An 18,772-nucleotide genomic window follows, 5' to 3' on the forward strand; every position below is an offset into this window, starting at 1 on the left:
TGAGCTCTGTGATGGTGGAGGAAACGCTACAAGGACACTATGGAAGCCTCCCTAAATAAATATAACATACTCACCGACATGTGGGAATTGCTTGCCTTAGAACGCGCAAGCTGCAGAAAAAGCATCCGCGAAGGTGGCAATCACATCGAGCATTGTAGGGTGGAGCACACGGAAGCCAAGCATAAATAGCAGATGGAGAGTATAGAATCCAGAACATCCCACCCACCTCATCAAGCACCTGTCAAACCTTTTTAAAAATAAATACAGAGTATCCAATTCATTTTTTTTTCCAATTAAGGGGCAATTTAACGTGGCCAATCATTTACCCTGCACATCTTTGGGGGTGAGACCCATGCAGACACGGGGCGAATGTGCAAACTTCACACGGACAGTGACCGGGAGCTGGAATCAAACCCGGGTCCTTGGCTCTGTGAGGCAGCAGTGCTAACCACTGCACCACCATGAAGCCGTCCCACCTGCCAAACCTATGGCCGAGTCTGTGAATCCAGGATCGGGTTTTTCGGCCACCGCAGAACAAACCTCTTCAGAGTGGAACCAAGTCATCCACTACGCTGGGGGACAGCCCCAGAAGTTACACCACCCTGGGCAAGTGCACAGTCAATTCCAGTCCCATGTGCCCCGGAGTCACAACACAAGTGAATTAACTAATAATTTGTAGAAAAAATACTCAATCTTTGGCCCATTGCTATCAATAATTACAGTCACCAGGTTTGTAAGTTTAAACACCAGTACTGTTTATTTATAACAAGAACAAATATGAAATACGCAGTGAATACAATGGCGTAATGACAAGCTAATACCTGACTCCCCCTTTAACTGCCCCACCCTCTCTTCACACACATACGGCAATCAAAAATAGAGGTGGAAAGAGGTAAAATAATGAGGATTAAGGTCAAAAGATAGAGTCTTTGCTTCAGATGATGAGTTCTTTAATGCACGTCCTTCACCGTATGAGTGTGGATTAAAGTCTCTGATTTTACAGCCTGTAATGAACTTCCTTGCAGTTAGCAATGCAGCTTTTCCAGGAGAGGCTTCACATCAGGCTTCTCACCATTTGGTGAGAATCATATGGCTATTTTTTAGAGAAAACAAAGTGGAGAAAAGGGAGATTTTCTCTCTGGTCTGCCAAAGTGAAACTGGAAGCTCATTCCGTCTCTGAGCCATTTCCTTGGGAACAGATCCAATCACCACTTGTCACCGGGCAGAACACAGTCTTTTGGGCCAAACCATTGGCCTTCAGCCAAATCAATCAAACCGAGACTCAGCCAATCTTTGTCACTGGTGCCGGTCAGTCCAACCCAGCACCAGCTTCAGCTCGAATTAAAGGCACAGACCACTTTCCTTAAGACACACGTCCATAAATCATCCATGGATCAAAAATGTAATGGCGAAAATAAAAGGGGAAATAAGGGAATAAAGAGGTATAAATAGGAGGGACCCTTACAATTGGCAGAAAGATTGCAGAATGGTGAGAATAGAAGTGGCCATTACAAATTTGATCTGCCAACAACTTGGGTGAATGAGCTGCAATTAATAACTTTATTCTTAGACTGTGTCACTATGGGCATAACTTTCCAAAAAAATGTGACAAGTGCACAGAATGTTTATTTATTCTTCATGAAACAATATTATTATAACATTACCACATGGATTGCAGCAGCTCAAGAAAGCTGCTCACCACCACCTTCTCGACGGCAACTAGGGATGGGCAACAAATGCTGGCCTAGCCAGCAAAGTCCACATCCCATAAATATGAATTTGAAAAATATCGATAGACAATATCATCCATAATCCAAATATTCTGCTTCACAGATTAAACTATTGGCCGTTCTTCCAAACTGCTTCCTGAGTAACTCAAACTATTTATGTGGAATGGTAATGCAAGAATGAGCTGTGTTAAACGTTCGTACAGGAAATGTTAGTCAGAAAATAATATATCTGTATTTCTAACATGGGATGCATCTGTCTTTTTTTAAAATAAATTTAGAGTACCCAATTCATTTTGTCTAATTAAGAGGCAATTTAGTGTAGCCAATCCACCTAGCTTGCACATTTTTGGGTTGTGGAGGCAAAGCCCACGCAAACATGGAGAATTTGCTAACTCCACACGGACAGTGACCCAGAGCCGGGATCGAACCTGGGACCTCGGTGCCGTGAGGCTGCAGGGCTAGCCCACTGCGCCACAGTGTTGCCATACATCTGCCTTTTCTGAGTGGGATAGTCCGGCCATCGTCCCAGGTTCAAACTGTAAAAGCCGTGGGTACTTTTATGTATCTGCTGACTCCTCTTCCTCCTCTCTCTCTCTCTCTCTCTCTCTCTCTTTCCCCCCTCCCCCCGGTCTGTGAAGTTAAGCATGTGACAAATCTCCTACATGCCTGCCCTTTTTTTTCGAATTAAGGGCAATTTAGCGTGGCCAATTCACCTAGTCTACACATCTTTGGGTTGTGGTGGTGAGACCCACTAAGACAGGGAGAAATGTGCAAGGTGCATCATTATCTTGACTATATGATTGAACTCTGTATCTGAATAGGCAATTCAAGAAGAATAATTGGAACCTGGATCAGCTCAGTAGCTTAATTTTCTACAAAGATGTGACTCAATAACCAAGCTGTTTTTTAACGTTCTGTTATATCTATTTAATGATTATTTTAAAACTAAGTGCTACCTGTACTTAACCGCCCATTGTTTCATGTGATCATGAAAAACTTTTTCAAACATGTACAGTTATCCAATTTCCTGTGGAATTATTTTGCAAATCATCTATTAAATTTGGCTTGAGTTAGTAATTGTGGGGGCAGCACGGTGGCCTAGTGGTTAGCACAACCACCTCACGGCGCTGAGGTCCCAGGTTCGATCCCGGCTCTGGGTCACTGTCCGTGTGGAGTTTGCACGTTCTCCCCGTGTCTGTGTGGGTTTCGCCCCCACAACCCAAAAATGTGCAGAGTAGGTGGATTGGCCACGCTAAATTGCCCCTTAATTGGAAAAAATAATTGGGTAATCTAAATTTATAGAAAAAAAAGAGTTGGTAATTGTGGATGATGAAATGTTTTGTAAGCAAACAAATATTAGATCCAAAATTGGGTAGCTGCTTGTGTCATTCCTAAACAGCTTTTCTCAGTATTGTTCAAGTCTTCAGTTCTTAATTTCCATAAAAGGAGAATATTTGTACATTTTTTCTTTTGTATAATGAGCAAGGGGGAAAGGTTGTGGTGAGTTGAGTACAAATCTAGTTTCAGATGACTGCAGGTTGGAAGTAGCATAGGTGGCGATTGGATATGAACCTATTTGTTTACACTTTGGGTTTTAACTTTGATATAAGATAAATCACCTCAAGCCTTTGCCATTGATACATTTCTTTGTAAAGTGTCCTGCAGTAAAGACTTGGGCTTGATGGATTTTGGCAGACCGATCGACTCATTTAGGTGAAAGCTACGTTAAGGTACAACAACGCAAAGCAGAGTAGGGTGTGAATTTCAGCAGCTTCATGTTCTCTTGTATATTCTCTTGAATAGTTTGTAAAGTAGTTGTTATTGGGCTAACCAGAATCTCAAAATGTTTTTTCCTGTTCATGATACTTGCCGCAAATTATGTCTTTTTATTTATAATCCACAGGAGTGAAGAAGGGAGACCGAGTTTCAGTCTACATGCCAATGATGATAGAATCTGTTGTTGTCATGTTAGCTTGTACCAGAATAGGGGCAATACATTCTGTTGTGGTAAGAAAAAAAATTATATGCTTACCAGCCATCAATAATCATGGTAAGATATCACAGATAATTTGGACATTTAAATGTTATGATCTGTTCAGTTATTTAACAAATGTCTTCATTAACCACACCAATTGGGCTAGCTTTGGAGACATGCTTACAGCCCTAGAAACAACCTCCTCGCCCAACAAAGATATAGTAGGACTCACTTACAGACATACGGAATTTTCAATCTAAATTCTCCAGTTCCGCCTGCTGTCGTAGCAGCCAGGATGGATAATTTTGCGGATCAGCAAAAGGTCTGTTGACTTCGGGCAGGAATTTCTGGACTGGAAAATCTACCCAATGAGTCTGAAGAATATAATGGCAGCGAAAATGGCTTGGGAGTGTATTTGTGGGGGGAGGGGGTGCAGCAAAGCGATGTAGTGGTTAGCACTGCTGCTTCAGGCGCTGAAGACCAGGTTTCTATCCCGGTCGTGGATCACTGGTTGTGTGGAGTTTGCACATTTCCCACCCCCATGTCTGCGTGGGCCTCACCCCCACAGCAGAAAAAGATGTGCAGGGTAGATGTAATTGGCCACGTTAAATTGCCCCTTAATTGGGGAAGCAAAATTGGGTACTCTAATGTTTTTTTAAAGTGGCTTGGGAGAGGGTCCTGAGGAGGGCTGTGGATGATTGGGGTTGTTTTAGTAAAGCATTGTCCAAATTTGTCAAAAGAGAAATTAATAGAAGGGCAAATTAAAATGAATCTTAGGAAATGTCATATCCGACCCATCAATGCAAGTAGAACCTTCCAATTTCAAAGTAGAATGCTGGAGAAGATGTGATGTGAGGTCACAATCTTCCGTGCTTAGTTGCTAAGCCCAAAGATTTAGCCCTCTTAGCAGATGGTGCTGTTTGACATCCATAAAATCGTGTTGTCTACCAATGATCCCAAATCAGTATAATTTATATGCGTGATGAATGGTTCCTCCCCTCCGTACCTCCTGCCCTCCGCCAAAATGTAAGATGCCAACAGTGGAAAAATTCCGTTCTCTTTTGGTTGCAGTCCATTGACACAACCAGCACACCAGGCATTAACATCAGCATACCGTGACTGAGAATGTGTAGAACTCTGTCGACACAAAGTTCACTCTACCACCAGATACCATATTCACAATTTGAGTAATCGAACCCAGATGCTGTATGTACTTCCAGTTTATTATTGTTGGATTGTCAAATGATTGTAATTTTGATATTCAGTTTGCAGGATTTTCCGCAGAATCTCTCTGTGAACGAATTCTGGATTCTCATTGTTCTCTCCTAGTTACAGCAGGTAAATCAATAGCTATTTACCCAAGGTGGTACCTTGAGGCAACTCTGCCTATCAGCTACCCTATAACAATGCTTTCAGGCTTCCTGCTGCATCACTGGTGAAGCACTTTCAGTACTTCATCTGTGGTTACATTATAAATGCATCTTAAACTGCAGAGCAATTGGGAATTTTAATGTGAGTGTGTAGGGTAGATTGGTTGTGGGTGGGGTTAAAAGGGCAAAAGTTCCAAGTGCAGAAAAATACATTTTGCCAATGGCATGATATTCATGGTTTCTCAGCAGTGTACCTCTGTTGTCAAATTCCCACTCCCGCCTTTCGGCCAAGTGGTGAATCAGGCTAGGTGTCAAGTAGAACTCCCCGACCTTTTAAATAGAACCCTGCTATTTAGATCAACGGGGTCTCCAAACCCCCAACCCGTGCTGTGCACTATCAGGCTTGTGTCCACTGTTCTCATCCCCAAAGACAAGTTAATGTTTTGCGTATAGATCTTTATCGACAGTGGTTTATGCTGGTTAGACTTTAACTTGTGAAAAGTGCAGTGTATAAATTGACAATTCAATTACAGCACATTTAGATTTTACAGTTTTTACAATACCATATTATTATACTTTGTTATTTGCACAAATGCATATCTATCATGGACATTGCACTGTTCTGCATTAATATGGCAATTAAATAATTTAGAAACCAATAATGTGGGTCATTGAGGTTGTTGCATGAGATATAATGGCAACAACTTGAAGACTAGTAGTCCCACAGGGATCTTTGTTTGGACTTCAACCCATTGATTACTTAGGTGATGGGATAAAGAGGTACGTAGCCAAGTTTGGTGGTGACCCAAAGATGAACAGCGCTGCAAGCATTGTAGATGGAAGCATACATTAAATGAATGGCCAAACATGTGACAAATAGATTTCATTACAGACAAGTGTGAGGTTGGAAATAAGAAGGATAAATTGGAGTTATTTCTAAATGGCGATAAGCTAGAAACAGTGGCGGTCCAAACAGACTTCAGTGTCATGTACGTCGATAATGAAAATGTCCTGGATAGGTACAAAAAGTAATTTAAAAGGCTAACAAAATGGTGGTTTTTATGTCCAGAGACCTAGAATACAAGAGGGTAGAAGATTTTTTACAGCTACTCAAAAAAATAAAGTTTGGCAACACTAGAATAATGTGTTGAGTATTGGACGCCACATTTCAGAAAGATTATATTGGCCTTGGAGGGAGTACAGCCTAAATTTATTCGAATGACACCTAGGCTCCAAGGGTTAAATTACGAGAGAAATTACACTAACCAGATTTGCATTTCCTGGAATTTAGAAAACTAGAGGTAATTTGATCAAATAACGATAAGAGTGTAGCAGTTCAGGAAAGTGGCTCATCATCACGTTTTCAAGGGAAGTTTGGGATGGGTGTTGCCAGCGATGATCGCAGTTCATGAAAGAATGAAAAACGAAATCATGATATTATGGGGAACAGGTCATGTAGATGGAGAAAAACTATTTCCATTGGGAAAACCCGGAGACCGATGGAAAATTAGAGCCAGGCCACACACAAAAAAGTGGTAGAAATTTGAAACCCTCTTCCATAAACAACAGATGATGCTGGGTAAATTTGATCAATTTATATCTAAGATTGAATTTAGGAATTTCGGGAAAAGCTGAGTCATTTGGAGTTTGATTGCAATCATTCATGTTCTCATTGAGTGGCAGAACAGGCTCGAGGGGTTAGCTGGCCTTGTCCTGCATCTATTTTCCTACAGACTGAGCTCATGTGTGCCTATTAGTCTTTGGAAGGAAAGGAACTATGCAGTGTAGAATACTTGGCCTTATTCAGATGCTTTTCACGGGTAGATTTTTAAAGCTACTTGTGGTAGGGCATCTGGGAGTTTGTGATCGATTGAGATTGGTAAAAGGTTTGACGTCTTGTTGGGCATCTTCAGTGGATTGTAGCTTACCCTTCCGTCTGCTTTACAGTAGGTTAACAGTCTAGATGAAAAATGATGTATTCATGTGTAAATATTTAACATGTTTAGCTCTCATCTTTTCTTAGATGGATTTTACAGAGGGGATAAGCCCATAAACTTGAAGCAGATAGCTGATGAAGCACTCAGAAAGTGCAGAGACAGGTGTGTATTGTGTAACTTTTTTTTAAGTGACCTAAATTTTTGTCCCCCTTTTGTTTAGGGCATGTGAATCATAAAAGATAATGAGATTTTCTGATACCTGTAACTTGTTTCTGTTCTTTTCCTTTTAAATTTATATCTGTTATTTTTTTAAAAAGTTATGAAAGTTGCTCCAGCCTCTAAAGTAATTTTCTTTGAAGGAACTTCCATGTTGGAAGGTGCATTGTTGTAAAGCACCTTGGAGTTACAGAAGCTACAGGAGCTACAGATGAAACTTGTACAGTTAAAGCTTCAAGTGACACTTCACAGTCGCCACCTGCAAAACGATCTTGCTACAACCTCCAGGCAAGGAGAAAAGCCGAAATATTTTAACAGATTCTGCAAAGTAGGATAAAATCTATTGCGCTGCGGAGATTTATTTCACCCTTTTGTTTTCGGAGTTGCTTAGTTCAATTTGCTTTGATTTGCACGTATCATCTCTTTGAATACAGCATTTTATTGCTCGCTTCTCACCCCGATCCTCATTACAATGGAATAGCATTGTTTGACGTGATTAATTTTGATTTTTGCAAGTGTGAACAGCAAACATTGAGAGCTTTTTGCAACAACGGCTGTGCCCTTCCCAATTCTTAAAAACCTGCAGTAACGTCACTAATATTTAAAAAAAAAAACTACTAGTCAATTTCCTGCATAGAATTACTTTGGAATTTATATGCAGTAATGTGGGATAGGAGAGCTGTCAAACCTGCCATTGTTACGAAAGTATAACATTTTCAAAAGAAAAGCTTGCATTTGCCAAAATGTTGCCTCTTTCATCTATGAACTTTCAACAGGATAAGAACAATGAGAAAGCAAAGAATGTCCATCATAAAATGCAGGTATTTTGGTCTTGATGTAGCTGCCAACTTTGAAACCTGCACATTAGCTTTGCTATATGTTTCTCTTTACTCCTACCCTGCCCTGGTCGATTAACATTATCTTGTGGAACTGTCTGGCAACATAAGAGCTGCTGAGTACTTTTCTACTGACTACCTTTGTAGCTGCTGGTGTTCTTTTAACACATGCTATTCTGCGCAGTTTGAACAACTGACTGATGCTATAAAAAAAATAATTTCTCTAGAAAATCTCTAAATTAGAGATTCAGTAGAATCCCAATATTTGTGGATTCCATCTAGGTTTTGTCCAAGATTCACTAAACAAATCAAGAATTGGATGAGGCTGGATTACAAACTGTTCGTAGCCTTCTTTCCCATTTTTATCAACTGGTGCAGTATAAGTGGGCTACTTGTATTGTGAAGCTGAGAAATGGCCTGTAACCTAACCAAGCATGAAATCCCCCCCGGTTGAAAATCTAATGTCCAGGAATTTTTAAAAGTCTGATTCACGGAGACAGGAATTCTCCCAACTCTGCACACACGAATCACTGACAAAAATGCAAAGGCAAAATTATGCCGTATGGGTTTCACTGTAGAAAAATATGAGGTCATTCACTTTAGAGCTAACAAGGCTAGACTTTGAATGGAGAATCGCTGAAAGTCTGGGGGAGGAGGCACGATACTAGACCAGGCCCCAACAGTGGCTAGGATATTGGACAGAAACCCCAATATTTTAATTTAAGACTGCGTGGGGGAAAAAAAATGATTCACTTCAGAAGTGATTACATGAAAAAATTAGGCTTTCTAAAACAAAACGGTAGTATGAATACAATATTGAATATTGTAAACTCACCCCCAGAAAGAACAGCTTACCCTGTAACACTACTGTACAATTTGCCATTAAACAACAAGAAAATAAACATGCAGCTCTCAATCCAACTTAAAATTAGCAGGGCAAAAAGTAATACTTGCTTAATAAAACAGATTTGGCTCCGGTTGGAACCCCTTCAGACTCTGGCTGAATGTCTTCAAATAGCTGCTTCAACAAGATTGTTTCCATTGTCTTCAGACAACACTTCTCTGCTTTAAAATATTATTACTTTAAAAAAAAAACTATCCTACTGGGAAAGAATTGTGGATTCAGTCAGGCAGATCAGAATTCAGCGCCACTCTCAAAACGTATCCAAACTTACTGCCTCTCTGCTGTTTCTGGGCTCTGCCCAGCAATGACCCAAACAAATTATACCTGCAGGATGCAAAAGCACATTAACTCCCGAGTCAAGCCACATTCCTCTGGTCAATTCCACATGCCATTTCCTAGAGGCAAAACAAAACCCTTTTAAAAACATGACCATTTGCAGTTGAACACACTATAAACTCTTGTTCCAATGTTTAGAATCCAATATTCCTAAAATCCTCCAATCATCAATACATACATCATTAAAATGTCACAAATAGGTACAGAAAATAATCAAAAAGGATAATGAATGTTGGCCTTTATATCTAGAAGGCTAATATAGGAAGGGGCTATGTTAGGTAGAAATTGTGTATTGGCTATACAATTCATTGGGTAGACCATATGTGAAGGACTGTGAACAGTTGTGGGCATCACATCTCGTGAAGAATATATTGGCTTTGGAGGGAGTGCAGTGCAGGTTTAACAGAATGCAGTCTTGCTTCCAAGGGTTAAATTATGAGGAGAGATTGCACACCAACTCGGGTTGTATTTTATGGAAGCTAGAAGGTTAACGGGTGACTTTATCAATGTTTTGTAGATAGGGGGAAAACTATTTTCACAGAATATGAAGTCTCAAACTAGGGGTTGTAGTCAAAACATTGGAGCCCGATTTTTCAGGTGTGAAATTGGTGGTAAGTTTGGAACTTCGCTCCATAAATGGCAGTTGATGTTGGATCAGTTAGTTTTAAATCTGCAATTCACAAACTTTGATATTAAGGGATATGGAGAAAAGATGCAGTTAGGTCACAGATCTGCCATGATTGTATCAAATGGCAGAACAGGCTCAATGGCGTACTTCTATTCTTTTGTTCCTGCCCTCGTACTTCTCTCACATAAATAGATATTATTGATTGCAAAAACATTGTCCCCAATATTTACAGGTGGAACGGGTCATTAATATTGGTAAACATCAGATTTGATTTCCCTCTGCTCAAGCCTAATTAAGTGAGAAGACCAGACTAGCATTTTGTGTCCTCATTTCCTGACCAGAGCCAGCTAGATTGAACAATAAGGGGGGAAGGGGGGGGGGGGGGGGGGGGGAAGAGGGGGAGGAAAGAGTGGTGATCAGGGACCGGAAGGAATGGTGTATGAGATCAGAGGCTGCAGGTGGATGGAGGGAGGGAGATCAGTGGCTGGAGGTGTGGGACGGGAGGGAAGAATAGGTCAGAGGCCAGGTAAAGATGGGGAGAGACCAAATGCTGATGGCCGAGAGGGGGCAGTGAGTGTTAGCTGGCGGCAGAGCAGGGATGAGATTAGAGCCAGGAGATGGGCTGAAGATGTCTGGGGACCCAAGGAGTGTAGGGAGTAGAAATCAGAAAGGCCAGGTGGAAAGGGGAGGGGGACAATGGAAATGTTGGAGTCAATGGTGGCTTGGGATCAGAAATTTAGGTTGGTGGGTGATTGCGATTCTCGGGTTGTGGAGACGTATTGTGGGTCAAAGCAGAGGTCCTATATTGGCAGTGAGTTACAGGTAATACAAATAATTTTTTTTTTTAAATACTGCTTAAAATACCCATCCAGTTAGGCAGCACCTGTAGAGAGAGAAGCAGTTTTCATTTCAAGATTGATTACTTTCATTGAGTAAACCTGCTGGGCTAGAGTGGAAGGATCCATGTTTCACCTGGCCCCCAAGCAGTGCTAGAAATGTACTTATCTGCTGGATCCATCAGTCCCCACTTCCCTTCAGCTGCTGGCTTTCCCAGATTGGAAATCTGTATATCCAAGTGTAAAATTTAAAATGGCGGCAATACCTGATCACGCAACATCATTAAAATATATAAATGAGCACACCTCCAAACAGTAGGTTGGTTTCCTGTCTCCAGTATCACCTTTGGGGAAATCCAGAAATGGACAGATTTGAGGTGGGTTGGTTTTGGGTTTGAGATTTATAACGTTTGTATGTTCCCTGATCAAAACCCACCTGTTTTGGGGAGGTTAAAATTCACCCTATAATTTCCCACGATGTAAACATGCCCCATAAACAGCTGGCTTTCACGTGCCTCAAGTATTACACAGAGAAAAGGACCATAAATAACTACTTAGTCCCTGCAAGTCTTTAGCGTGCATAATATATATAATGAGGGAGACCTTGCGAAAGCAAATGCCCTATGTACTCTGGGCAGTGGGTATTATCTAAGCAGCTCAGACTTATAGTTTGGGACTTGTAAAAATTATGTGATCGGCTGGTACATTGCAGCTTTGCAGCCATTTTACCTGTCCTGCAACATGCACATGCATGTTTGTTCAGGCTTTACATAATTACACTGGTGTTTAAAAAATGTCTTTCTCCCATTTTGAGAGCTTTAGGGCTTCACTCCATTCTGTGAATTAATGGGGATTCTTTAGTGTCAATGATTCACCTTGATCAAATTTCTGGTGGGGTACAGAAAATTAATCATCACTTAACCATCAGTGGTGCGGCATTGCAAGACTCTTGTATTTTTTTTAAAAGGTAAGCATGCTGAACTGCTGAACATTGACTGCATGGCTTCAACCTGTAACTAAAGGAATGCCAAATAGTTTATGGCATAATTCCTTGTGCACTAATAATGATGCAAAATTAACTGCATGCCATTTTCATTAATACAAACTGCAAGCTTCTGCTTTGATTTTGCTGAAACATTTACAAGTACATTAAGTTTGTAATATATAATATTTATCAGGCAATTTATTGTGTCCAAGTTGTCATGATGTGCAGACATGCAGATAATGATATACAGACAGGCACAGACAGGTGGCTAATGAACACAGAGAACAGGACATGACCAATGAGCAGGCAGGGCACTCGGGTTGGTATCTCACTATAAAAGGCACGAGGTACTCGCACTCCGCCTCTTTCCACTGATGAACATCTACAGAGTGAGTCAGGGTGTATGTACAGTATCACACCTCCAGCACATGGCTAAGAGCTAGTCTGGTTCAGTCAGACAGAGTAGCCACACTTAGGTTAGCAGAGAGTCGAACTCATAGAGAACTGTGTTACTGGTTCAATAAATCGGATTGAACTAACTTCAAGGTCTGGAGTGTATTTTAGTTAAGGCTGCATCTAGTTGCTACCTGTGTTATCCCAGAGTACATAACACATCAGAAGTCATTGTAGTAATTTTAAAATCTGAATCTTAAAACTGGTACCTTTCTATTCAGCTAATTAACATGTCAAAAGATTTTTTATTTTTTTAAAGCCTTTTTTTTTCCACCCTCAAGATGACTCGGTTGAAAGCACTCTTGCTTCAGGCATTGTGCATTTGAGTTTTGGGTTTTGAGCTCCTAATCTAAGCTGCTACATCATCAAATGAAGTATTAACGTGAGGCCCTTTTGGCTGTTTGATGGTTTAAATGGATCTTACCGATTTTGTGCACTTATTTTGAAATTGAACAGGATGTGCTCCCAGCTATCCCGTGATTCAGCAAATACCACCAAAATTAGTAATTGACCTCATTACTGTTACAAATTAAACGTATTTGCCTACATTAATTTTTAGACATTTTTTAAATGGAGCACTTGTAGCCATTTTGTGACGAGGGCACATATACATGCAAATATTATCTAAAAGTAAAGTCCCAGATGACCATAGGCTACTTTCCCCTTTGAGGGGGAGAGCTGAATGTGGTGATTTAACCTGAGGATCACCGCACTTCAGGTGCGGGGCGTGGCTGCGAAGGCGGAACCTTCATGAAAAACCTCAGTCGGTACGAGAATTGAACCCGTGCTGCTGGCTGCCTCCTATGCTGTAACTATTCTATGATTCTTCTATAAAAGCAAATTACTGCGGATGCTGGAATCCGAAACGAAAGAGAAAATGCTGGAAAATCTCAGCAAGTCTGGCAGCATCTGTAGGGACAGAAAAGAGCTAACGTTTCGAGTCCGATAAGCTAACAGACAGAGAAAGTGGGAAATATTTATACTGTGGAGTGAGAATGAAAGATGAGTCATAGCCACAGAAACCCAGGGAAACCGGGTGCCTATGGCCACAGAAACCAAGGAGAAAGAATGTTAATGGCAGTCCCCAGAGAGGACAAAAGATGTGAAAGGTGATTCTTCTATTTTCTTAAAAGCAGGAACATGCCGATCAGCCAGCATCTTTAAGGGGCAATCTTAACATTTTCAGTGTGACCCTTTATCAGAATACCTAAAAGTGTAACTTACTTTGAGGCTGACTGATCTGCATTTTTTTTCAAATTTTGTGTCCCAGATATCTAGCATTCATTTAGTGTTCATACTGTTCTTTTACTTTGCTGCCATCTGTCCCAAGGTTGTGGAATTAGAAGTTGCACATATGATCATGAGTATTTTATGCTTGTTTGCTCCCGATGCACTGTTTGTAGAACACGGTGCTTCAGTTGCAAAGCACATTATGAATTCATGGAAGAATAAATTTCCACGATATTAATTTACACTCTGCTTGATGCAGTTTTAATTGCTGCAGCTAGTTGGTTTTTATAATTGTTTGTAATTTTAATATAGTGTTGACTGAACTTTATACGTTTCAGATCACATGGAATGCAGATGTTGACATCTGGTGGCATGATTTAATGAAGGGGGCTAGTGACAAATGTGAACCTGAATGGTGTGACTTTGAAGATCCTCTTTTTATCCTTTACACTAGTGGATCAACCGGAAAACCAAAGGTAATGACGTCCCTCCTAGAACAGCAGAACATAATGAACATGAGTCTTCGGGAAAGATCAAATGATCAACCAAGCCTGCACAACCTTCATGATGCCCAGAGCTTAATGGCTGGAAACATCCTCCTACTCCCTTCACCCTGCAGTCATGAAAGCTCCTAGGACAGGCAAAAAAAAATGGGGCAGTCAGGAGACAACATTGACCATGTTTATGCTAACTGGCAAACTACTTGCCTTTTTATAAAATCTTATCTTTTCCCCAGTCAAGACCATCCAACCCACTTTGGAAGGTATGCAGAGAGTCAGCATATACCACTCCAGCCAATAACTTTATTGCAAAGGCCCAATTGCTACTTTCTTGGAAAAGAAGAACTGTGTGACATCTAGCCTGTTCCAACTCTAGGATAATTTAAATGGTCCTCCTAAATATTTCCGATTGAAATGATCTATCAGTACGCATGCAGCCTCGCACTTTCATCATTTTATATATCTCTAACACATTGCTTCCAGATCCAGGCTATTCTAAAGTAAATAGACCCAGCACTTGAAGCCATCTGAGTAGCTAAAAGCTGAGAATCGTTCTTGTGGCTCTTCATTGAACCATTTCTACGTGAGGGTTGTAGCCTTGTTTGGCCAATAAGATTTCAGTAAATCCTCACTTAAAAGTTGTGGTTGTAGTTCCGAAAATTGAGTTAAACGACTCTAAATGAAACGAAGGTTCCCATAGGAATCTGTGTTAAAACTATAGTTAAATTCTGTAGGACCACCTTTATCAGGAAAAAAACTGATATTAAACATAAACGTCTAGCTTGAAATATTTTACGTTGCTAAATTCCTGCATTGGTAAATGAAATAAAACTTTTTTTTAAAAAATAGGTTAAAATATCAAAGAAAAATGTAACTTGCAGTACCTCCTGCTTGCTGTGGATCCGGCTTCCTGAGCCTCCTCATTCCCCAAACCTCCTGATTGCTGATCCCACCCCCACCTGTGAGATGTGGCATCACACATTCCCTCCCGGACCCATCCTCTGTCTGTAACTCCCACTCCCTGACCCACCCTCTCACCTCTTTCCTCTCTTGGACCTGTGTTCTCATTTGAAGATCCAAAGACTTGAATTCCGATGTTGTGGAAATGAGAGTCCCGATGGTACAGGAGTGCTGAGCTGGCGCTGCTACAATCTATGCTTGCTAAAAATATATACATATATGCTTCTGTATACATGGATACAGAAAAAGGAGAACACCAACACAGTTGGTTCCGCTTAAATCATTAAACTCGGTGCCTCAGTTTGTACAAGGATGTGTGAACGGATAAGCAAGAGAATGAGGTAGTAGATGATAAAACCATGAAAACCTGATTAAAAGGTGCACACCTTCATGGGTAGCGATTGCTCAAACAACCGATGAAAATATGGGATAAGATTTTCGTGCCCCATTCAAGCGTGCACCTACACACACACCCCCCAACTCCCAATTTTAACAGAGGTGCCAATGCCACATTATTTTTCACAGATATGAGACCTGCCTGTACCTTTGCAGGAGCCAGTTAACGATTCTTTAAACCTAAAATAAAGAAAATCGCAAAGATATTAGTTCTAAGGGGATATTTTACATATAATGAGGAGACACATGGCTTTATGGCGCATGCTCTCCTCCACAAGGCAAAAAAGAGAAAGCTACAAAATCGAAACCCACCTCCCAAGACCTCCAAGCAATGAAAGGATAGCGAAGGGGAACAACAGGGCACTGCCCTCAGTACAAGACAGGGCTTGGCACTGTCTCGTATAAAAGAGCCATTAAACCAATAATACTTACACGCCAGGCCTCGCTCCCATCCAACCAAATCAGAGGTACCGCTCATGCACAACCAACTGAAGACTTACACCAACCTCCATTGAGAGAACCCCACCGACCAGGAGAAGAAAAATCATCAAGTCATCCTTCAAAGCGGGTGTCCCAGGAAAGGATAAGACCCCAGCATCCCCAACTTCCCCAACATGATAAGGAAAACTCTCTAAACATTTAACAAAATATTTTACCCAATATTTTCTACCTCTTCTACCCAAATAAAGAAAGGAAACCCGAGAAAGAGAGAAACACCAGAATGAGCCAACAAAGGTTGAACCAGGTCTAGCAGTACACACCTCCACAAAAAAAATACCAGTAACAGAACAGTATAGCCTCAGAGGAGACAGGATACTGCCTCTCCAGGAAAACCCAGGCGTCAAGAAGGAGAACAGTCTGGAAGACCCTATAAAGATCACTTGAAGGAAGGAGACCTACTCCTCCATCCAGCCTAACCTCCAAGCGAAGAAAGGCTTTGTAAGAACGCTGAACCACAGGACTGTGAATGGCACTCAGGCCTGGCAGGCAACAGGATACGACCTCCCCAGTGGAACCATATCTCAAGAAGTAGAGCAGTCCAGGAGCCCCCAAAAGATGACATCTCGGGGAAGGGTTACCTACCCCACCTCCCAACATACCTTACACCGGATTGAGGTAAACACAGTTACTACTGCCCTGATCCACTCAATCAAATGACCACTGTTGCTACACACGCAGTCAAGTAAATACCAACCCAGGAAAGGCCAGATATACAAGGATTAACCATCCTCACCCTGGCATGCGGAACTACATATTTTCCCACTTCTCCAACAACACCAACCACAGAAGGAAAAAAAGGAACCTAATCTATTTAGGATACATGATCTGTCTGCATCTTCATAAGAGACAAGCAAGAACTTCATAATCCCCAAATAACAAACGTACAAAAGAAAATCACAACCCTATGGTTCTAATTGGGGTTTTCTTCACCCACAGTGAAGTCTTACAAGGCAATACAAACACCTCTACACCAAAGCATCTACCTGCCATCCTGCGGTGGCGCTACTCATCTCTGTAAACAAAGTGAAGCGTACCTTTAAAAAAAAAAGTACACTCAATGAAAAAGCAAGGATTACAGCACCAATATAAAAACAAAAGGAGATAAATACCGCACAACTCTCATGTCATACTTGCAACTCCACATGATTGTCACCATATAACAGGATAACAGGTGATAAACGCCTCTATGCTAATATATCATACATCCATGTAAGGATAAAAGAAAATAACATGAAATCGGAAATATAATTGCAAGGGAAAATGTTCAGGTTATTGATGGACTGCAGGATAATATCACCGTCCACGGAGCTTGGAAAGGCCAGAGCCATGATGGGGTCGTCGAGCAACATCCAGGATGCATCCAGAGTTTCACTGAATTCCCTACATCTCCGCCATGTCGTCGTCCCAAAGCCCTGGTAGTGAGAAACCTGGACGCCGGTGGGTGGCGAAGACCCGTCACGTCTGGCTGCCTCCAATCCTTCTCGACGAATAATGAGGACAAGACAATGGAAGACCAGTGGTTGGAATCCTCCACCAATTCCAAGCCTCAAAGACTGGATACAATGTGTTCCATCAAACTCAAAACATCCAGCCTTCAAACCGAGATTGTGAAATCGCAGCAGCCAGTTCTCAAATTGGGTCCGGAATTTATCTCCTCTGGGCGGAGACTCCTTTTCCAGGCACACGGAGATGCCTTGTCTGGCCCCATCTCGCCGAATTAACTAGGATGTTCTATGCAGCAGGATTTCCAAAAACTGACGGTAAGCCCCCACTGAGGAGACTGCCCCCTTGATTGATGGAATTCTGTTCTCCGCTTCATCCATTCTCTTTAGGATATCTCGCAGTTCATTAATGTGAGCACCAATAACCTGTGCCAGCGAGCCACGGTGGTCATCCACAGCGTCACTCACAATGGCAGACATTGTCTTGACGCCAGTGACATCGCTGAAGCGTAGGCCCGCTCACCAGCGAAACCGCCACTGCAAACTGGGCTCCACCCCAGCTGTCTCCGACCTCTTCAATGGATCAAAGATTTTCTTGGCTTAACCCGGTTCCCCATTATCAAAATCCAGCCAGGATCTTCCAGGAACAAAGCACAGGACATACATACCAGGAACAAATAATATAATAACAGTTGGGGGCAGCAGGAGCTGATTGGGAGGGGACAGGCATGTCTGCATGTCCTACTCCCCATGGAGGGAACAATACTGGCTGTTATTGGGATGGTCACTGTTGGCAACCTGACTATTGGCAGAGCTGAAACAATTGGAAAAAGATACTACCCCCATAATCTAACCTTCCATCCCACAGCCCAGTTACTCCTTATCCCACATTTTCTTTTACACGTTACAGATGGTTCGAGATCTCACCTCCTTACCCCCCCCCCCCCCCCCCCCCCCCCCCCCGACAGACAGTAACCTTAGCCTTGTACATTCTTCCTTTAGATAACCAATGTAGCCAGTGGTGTGGGATCAATAAGGAGAGAATAATGATGGAAACACAGCATTGTCACTTAATTTCACCAGTCACCAGCACACTCTGTATTTTAGAAAGATAGATTAGAGTTTGGATATGTATGTGGTAGTGCACCAAGCATGAGAGGCCTACAGTCAGGGCAGAGGACAAAGATAGCACCAATGTCAGCCCAGCGGAAGAAAAGGTTGCACATGAGTTCTACTGCACTGGACTCAGATGTACATATACAGAATAATACTAATGGGTATGCCCAATGCATTGACCGCAGACGTTTTGGCTGGCTTCCCAATGTCGAGGAGCATGGAAGTTTCCAGGACCAATTCGGCAAAGGGCTTTGCGCAGAGTTTAAAGTCTATCCTTTCCATTGTGAAAGTGATGCCCGATTCCGTTGAGTACAGTAAGAAGTCTTACAACACCAGGTTAAAGTCCAACGGGTTTGTTTCGAATCACTAGCTTTCGGAGCACAGCTCCTTCCTCGTGTGAAACAAACCTGTTGGACTTTAA

At 41.8% G+C, this 18,772-nt stretch overlaps 1 protein-coding gene across 2 annotated transcripts in view; it reads left to right on the forward strand.

Annotated features, from left to right (window-relative positions):
- Positions 1–18,772, forward strand: part of acss2 (acyl-CoA synthetase short chain family member 2) — an 81,817-nt gene that overhangs the window by 42,874 nt on the left and 20,171 nt on the right. Inside the window, exons 4-9 of one of the 2 annotated variants that reach the window (XM_038803427.1) lie at positions 3,634–3,737; positions 4,971–5,043; positions 7,099–7,174; positions 7,372–7,516; positions 8,005–8,049; positions 13,775–13,912. In XM_038803427.1, the coding sequence (XP_038659355.1) occupies positions 3,634–3,737; positions 4,971–5,043; positions 7,099–7,174; positions 7,372–7,516; positions 8,005–8,049; positions 13,775–13,912 (581 nt within the window). The remainder of the gene's footprint in view (positions 1–3,633; positions 3,738–4,970; positions 5,044–7,098; positions 7,175–7,371; positions 7,517–8,004; positions 8,050–13,774; positions 13,913–18,772) is intronic. The other variant, XM_038803428.1, reaches the window with a different exon arrangement.

This window comes from Scyliorhinus canicula, chromosome 7 (genome assembly GCF_902713615.1).
Source record: "Scyliorhinus canicula chromosome 7, sScyCan1.1, whole genome shotgun sequence".
NCBI lineage: Eukaryota > Metazoa > Chordata > Chondrichthyes > Carcharhiniformes > Scyliorhinidae > Scyliorhinus > Scyliorhinus canicula.